Source organism: Octodon degus, unplaced genomic scaffold, assembly GCF_000260255.1.
Source record: "Octodon degus isolate 3935 unplaced genomic scaffold, OctDeg1.0 scaffold00002, whole genome shotgun sequence".
Classification (NCBI taxonomy): domain Eukaryota; kingdom Metazoa; phylum Chordata; class Mammalia; order Rodentia; family Octodontidae; genus Octodon; species Octodon degus.
In genome coordinates, this window is record NW_004524578.1 from 29352422 (window position 1) to 29359365 (window position 6944).

The following is a 6944-nucleotide window of genomic DNA, read 5'->3' on the forward strand; positions in this document are numbered from 1 at the left end:
AAATAAATAAATAAATAAATAAATAAAATGATTTCTAGCTCGTGGGCCACAGAAAAATAGGCTGTGTCATGGGTTTGAACATTGTTAACTCCTGGTTGAAGTCTCACCTAAAAAGAATAAACTAAATCCAAGTAAATGGAAGAAAATGATAAGGAAAGGTCAGTAAAATAGAAAACAAATGAACAAGAAAAAAAAATGAGAAATTATATCAAAAGCTGGTTCTCTAAAGACAAGTGAAATTGATCAACCAACCCCTAGCTAAGGTGATCAGGAAGAAATGAAGGAAGACAAATTACCAATATTAGGAATGAAAGAGGGGCCATCACTACAGAGCCTAGAGACAGTGAAAATATAATAGAGGAATACGTGAAATCTTAGATATGGTGGGAAAATCCTGGGAAAGATGCAAACTACGAGAGCTGCACACCTGTAGTTCAGCACTTGGGAGACTGAGAGAGGAAGATTACTGTGAGTTTCAGGTCACCTTGGGCTACACAGTAAGTTCAAGGCCAGCCTGAACTACATGGCAACACCATCTCAAACAACGACAACAAATGAAAAAGAAAAAGGCAGTCTGAAACAGCTTGTAAGTAGGCTCTAGGTCCATCTGGCTGTTCTGGTAAATTCTACCAAATACTTGAGAGTTCAATTCTTATACTAATTGTACACAAAATCTTACAGAAAACAGAAGACAGAACACTACCCAACGCATTTTATGAGGTCAACATCACCCAGCAGTCAAAACTAGGCATTATAAGAGAAAAACAGGAAATGATGAATAGTCAATTTCTTTTTCTTTAAAAATAACTAGGAAAAAAGGCAGTAAGGTGGCACATCTATGAAGCTTTTCAGTTAACTACAACACAAAATTGGTGAGGAGGCAGTCAGAAAAAATGCCAGTTGGCAGGGACAGAGTTTCTTCTTATTTTCTTAGATGGAGAAAGAGAATAAGGAGAGAAAAGTAGAAAAAAACCCTACATACTCAGATTCAATTTGTTTTGTTGTGGTGCTGGGGATCAGGCCGAGGGCCTGGTGCACACTGGGTGAATCTTCTGCCACTGAGCTGTGTCTCCAGCCCTTTCTACAGATTTTTTAGAGGTCAGGCTAAGTATCCCAGGCTGGTCTGGAACTTTCCATCCTTTTTCTTCAGCTTCTTCAGTAGCCAGGATTACAAGCATGCACCACTGTGCTTCACTGTTGCTTGGTTTTTAAAGCACTAGAAGCGCTCAGATGATTCTCCCATGTCTTATACGGTGGGAGTGAACCTGCGGCACACACGCTGCACTGGGCTGTATCACTGAGAGCTCTAATAGGTTCACGGTCACTGCTTTATACATTTCAGGAAGAAGCCCAGCATTCAAAGGGAGAGCTGAGGTAATGCTTTCCATCCGCACACAAGGCCAAGGCCCCAAGGGCAAGGCGAGGCGCCCACGGGGAGTATAGTTCAGGGAATCTGATGGTTGAATTTTGAAACATTTCCTACAGCCTTTACCTTGACATGGCTTCCTTCTTTATCTGAGACAAGGGCCACATAGGTGATTTCATGATGTCTGCAGTACTCCTGTAATTCCTCTTGGGACTGAAACAAAGAAACACAGATGATCAAATAAACCTGCAGCTGCTTCGAGTCGTCAAGGAGAATGACAAGACTTTTCATTCACATTCCCAAAGCGATTTGCTAAGGTGCTGACTTTGGGGGACGTAAATATTAAGCAAGAGAGTGGAGATTTCAAAGGAGGAGCAACACTTCTCTTGGCTTTATATTCACTGCTCTAAGGGTCCATGAGCAGTCAGTGTGGTAGACCCAGTAAGAGGTTCACAACAGATTTGAAGCTTAATGGAAACTACCAGGAATGACACCACACATGTGCCTTGCTGTGGAGCCTAAAGGCGAAGCAAGGGCCACGTGCCAAGGAATGCAGGTGGCCTCAGGGGCTTCCCCTCAGGCTCCACAAGGGGCTGAACTGCAGATACCTTGCAGCTTTCAGATTTCTGACTTTGAGAAATTTAGATTAAAAAAATATTTTAAGCTACTAAGTCTATAGTAATTTGTTACTATAGCAATCAGAAATTAATATAGGCAGCAACTCTAACCACTTTGATAAAGATTTTTGATAGGATCTAACAGTGAGAGGACCACTGTCCTGAAGCTATAACTGTACACTTTGCACCCAGGTACTTCCTGTCCCATTACCTGTGACCAGTCGTACATGATTTCTGCTGTGATTCCCGCTGTCCAGAGTTTCTGGGTTAGGTTGATCGCCCTGGACATGGACATTTGGCCAACACTTACAACCAGAAGGTCACAAGAACTTATTGTAACCTGGATAGGAACAGAGAAATTACACTTGGTGGGCAACTCTGCAGGTACGGATAATGATGGGGCCAGTACTAGTGGGGAGGCGCTGCTCCCAGCAGACATCTGTGGCATCTTGCACAATGGTGTGCAGAAGACTTTACAAGAGACTATTATATTCTTTTTGTAAGATAGAAATTCAATTATCCTGAGTCATCAGGAAGATATATTTTGCTTCTGGGAAAATGAATCTTGCCTGAAAACAAAGGATAAAGAATATTTCTAGCTTTGTAGATATAGAAGGATTTTTTTTTCAGAACTGGGATTGAACTCAAGCCCTTGCGCTTGCCAGGCAAGTGGTTATTCTACTCAACTGTATTCTCCCCAGTCCCTACAGCAGGAATTTTGAACAAGGGGTTTAACAAGAGTGTATGAACGACCAGAGCATCTCGCTTTTACATAGTACCTTACTGGTAAGTACAGGTGAATTGCTGGAGGTCTCCTCGCTGGAGAGAAGAGGGCAAGGAATGGGATATGAGGATGACACGGATGCTTGGCTTATCTGCTATTGGAGGACTATTTCTGAAACCCTTGGTCTACACCTGTAGGGCTGTGTAAATATCTGTGTGATCCTCTTCCCTATTCCCTGGCATATATACCTCCTAAAATTCAAGGAATCTTCAAGGCAATGAGTGTCTTTTTCTGTGTGAATGAGGTGACTGACATGAGGGGTAGTCACTGGGACAACTAAGGCAGCATTAGAGGAAAAGAGCTTCCAGTCACCCCTGGGGGAAGAAATGGGCTGGAGACTAAGTTGACCACCAATGAATGACCAAAGCCACGTTCAATCACCTCAAAAGGAGAGGGGGTCACAGAATATCCAAACAGTCAGTGAGGATCCTGGAGGATGACACGGCCCTAGAAGGCATGCCAGCACAGTGTCTGTTCCAAGGACCTCACTCTGTGTATCTCCTCACCCCGGCTTTTGTGACATCCTTTTTTTTTTTTTGGCAGAACCGGGGATTGAACTCAGGCCCTTGCGCTTGCCAGGGAAGCGCTTATTCCACTGAGCCATCTCCCTGGCCCCTGTGACATCCTTTTAATAGGCCAGTGAATGCAGATAAATGTTCACCTGAGTTCTGTAAAGTGCTCTGACAAACGAGTCAGACAGGAGGAGGAAGGTGGGAAGCCTGCTTTAGAGCTGATCAGTCAGAAGCACAGACACAACAATGAGGCTTTAAATGCAGTCATGAGGGTGGGGTGGTCCTGGGGACGGAGCTCTCAGCCCGTGGGATGTGGTGCTGCCCGCAGGCAGCAGCGGTTGTTGGACTGAGCAGAATCTGAGGAGACCCAGCTTAGTTTGCCACTAGCAGGGACTATGTGGTATGTAAGAGGGAAACAGGAGAATCCAAGCTTGTTTTCTTTTGTTTAACCCTAAAAGGCACATATTGCTCTTAGACATGAAAGCTGTTTTAAAGCATACTGGAAGGCAAAGCTGGACTTACAGGTTCTTCCATGTTGAGGACAGCAGCAAATATCCTGTCTATTGCTATGCTGACACCAATGGCAGTGGGAACTGGCCCCAGAGCCTGCGGGCCCCTAAACTGGGGGATCTGTGGAGAGACAGACAGCTCTGGTTATGAAACAGACAAGGAAAGTAATGATTAAAGAACAAGTTCTCTGTCAGCCACTTGGCATTGAGGGGTTCAACAAGAGAGGTGTGTGTTTGGTGGGGGTAAGACAGAAGTAAATTTAGGAAAATAGTAACAGATGTTGCAGAGAGATCTGCATGGTTCAATATAGCAGCCACTAGCCACATGTGGCTCCTGAGTATCTGACATCTGGCTAACCCCAAGTGACATGTGCTATATCCATAGAACACAGGCTGAAGACTCAGAGTGAAGAAAACAGTGTGAAAAGCTGAGCCTGCAGAAAGCTCTGGGTTTGGTCCTTAGTACTGTAAAGCCTCCCACCTCAAAAATGGAAAATAGTCTGCAAGAAGTGAGTGGCGGCTTGGGGAGATAGCTCAGCAGTATAAGCGCCTGCTTGGCAAGCACAAGGACCAAGTTCAATCCCTGGTACTGCACACTATGCTGACTCCAGGACACAAGGCACAATGTGCCAGCCCTGAAACTCGGCATGGTGGCACAGGCTTGTAATCTCAGCACTGGGGAGGCTGAGACAGGACAATCACTATGAGTCTGAACTGTGTACGGAGACCCTGTACCAAAATAAGTGAATAAATAAATAGGGGCTGGGGAGCTGGCTCAGTGGAATAAGCACTTCCCTGGCAAGTGCAAGGGCCTGAGTTCCCCGGTTCCGCAAAAATAAATAAATAAAATTACAGAATAGGATGTGATGCTACATGCCTATAGTCCCAGCACTCGGAGGCTGAGACTGCAGGATTGTGTTGAGTTGGAGGCCAGCCTATACTATATCCTGAATTCAAAGCCAGACTGCCCAGAAAGAATGGCTATCATACAGAAATCAACTAATAACAAATGCTGGAGAGGCTACTGGGAAAAATGAATCCTTCTCCACTGTTGGTGAGACTGTAGACTGGTACAACATTTCTGTAGAAATCAGTGTGAAGATTCCTCAGAAAACTAGAATTAGAAGTCCCATTTAACCCAGCTATTCCCCTTTTGGGTATTTTCCCAGAAGAACGAAAACAATGATAAATGTGTAGCATGCTTATAGCAGCACAATTTGTCAGAGCTAAATCTTGGAAACAACCCAATGCCCACGAACTGAGGAATGGATAAAAAAGCTATGGCATTTTTATACAATGAAGTATTACTCAGCTATAAAGAAAGATAAACGCAAGGCTTTTATAGGAAATGGGTGCAAGTAGAGGCCAAACTGATAAGTGAAATGAATCAGAGCCACATGTAAATATTATATTGTTTTCGCAGTATAAGAACCTGAAAGAACATACAAATTGGAAAGATACAATACAGTAAAAGGGAAAGAAACTGAGCAAAAGGAATAGTTTGGATGAGGGAAAGAGACAAGAAAGGAAAAAAGGAAGATTAAAAAAATCATGTGTGTATATACATAGGAGAGCTAAGATGATTGTACTGCTAATTTCTATCGGTTTTTGGAAGGTAGTGGTTAATGCTGAAAATGTTTACTTTGACCAATTTTACAAGTTTATATCTAGTAATCCGAGTAACTACTCTGATGACAACAATGTGCAATATAATAACCACTGTGAATACGACTGTGTATCATTTCTAATGTCTTATTTATTATTTTTGTATTCTCTTTATTTTTTTTTGTATTTTAGGACAGGGTCTACAGGGCCTATAGGATCTCGCTGCGTAGATCGGACTTGTAGCGATCCTCCTGCTTATAGCCTCCCAAGTGCTGGGATTACAGGCGGGAGCTAACACGCCCAGTCTCAGTCACCATCTCAAGTGTGCCCTGGGGCGGGGCCAGAACAACAGGCCCAGGGATGGAACTCCAGGCCCTTGTGTCTGCCTAAGCAGGTGCTTTAATCCACTGAGCTATTTGGCCGGTCCTTATATTCTCTTTAAAATAAAAATCTAGCCTGAACTGTATACTGAGATGATGTCTCAAAAAACAGAACAAAGCAGAACAAAAATGACATATGTGGTTCACATTACACTTGCATTCCTAGATGAATGATACAGAAATAATCATTTGCATTAGTAGTTCAACTTCTTCAGTAGGTTTGAAAAATTTCAAGACAGTAAGTTGAGGAAGAAATAAAATTAAGCCAGGACTGCCAATCAGACAAAGGGTACACACTCACCAGCAGGTCATATCTGCCACCGGCTGCGAGGATTTCAGGGACAGCCCTTTGTCTGCGTCTGATGAAGGCCACAAACTGGAAGATGATTCCATTGTGCTGCTGGACCTTGTACACCAAGCCCAAGTTGATCAAGACCTGCAGAGTGCAATGCAGCCACATCAGGGGCTCGGGACTTCACGTGGAACACAACACTGAGAGTGAGCTTCCCAACAGCAGCAGGACAGTTTACTTAGTAGAAACAGGATATTTAGCGAATCTAGCAGGCCTAATGTCTACTTAACTGCAGCCTGCCAAGCAAGAGAAACTGTTGTCTTCAAGAAGACCTCTTCTCTGAGGCTGACACAGTAAGAATTGCTGCATGTTAGGAATCCTAATGCTTGCAAAGAAATCTTGAGTTAAATCACAATTATTTCTAAGCAGTAAATGCTCCAAAAGAGAGAGCATGAGTTTTTCTGGAGAAATAAAACACTCATGAGCATTAAGGAAATAACACCCATTTCCCCCTTGAGCGGTTAGTAAGGCTACCATCTGAACTGCTACTATGAAGAGTTGCCAAACCTGTAACTTTATGCCAAGTTTCTTCAACAGTCCAACCACCTCCTCCAGATCTTTTAAGCCATATTTCACTAACTGGGCAACACCTGTTTTCTGTTTTATTAATGAATTTATTGTTGGTGTCAGGTCTTGCAAATCTCCCTTCTGCTCAATAAACTTGTAGAGCCGACACAGCTGGAAAACAAAAAGGCACAGTTAGCTGCCAGTGCACAAAAGGGGAGACACCTGTGTGTGGTGCAGAGGGGCCACTGCGGCCCAAGCTATTTTAGCCTTGCTGCAATCCTAAGGATCATCCTTTCCCTAAAACTCTGGCAA

General features: G+C 43.5%; 1 protein-coding gene across 1 annotated transcript in view; it reads right to left on the bottom strand.

Annotated features, from left to right (window-relative positions):
* Eif2ak4 (eukaryotic translation initiation factor 2 alpha kinase 4) overlaps positions 1–6944 on the bottom strand; it is a 94914-nt gene that overhangs the window by 18302 nt on the left and 69668 nt on the right. Inside the window, exons 26-30 of the mRNA XM_004623415.2 lie at positions 6633–6803; positions 6075–6209; positions 3802–3909; positions 2195–2323; positions 1493–1579 (exon numbers count right to left, since the gene is read on the bottom strand). Of these exons, the coding sequence (XP_004623472.1) occupies positions 1493–1579; positions 2195–2323; positions 3802–3909; positions 6075–6209; positions 6633–6803 (630 nt within the window). The remainder of the gene's footprint in view (positions 1–1492; positions 1580–2194; positions 2324–3801; positions 3910–6074; positions 6210–6632; positions 6804–6944) is intronic.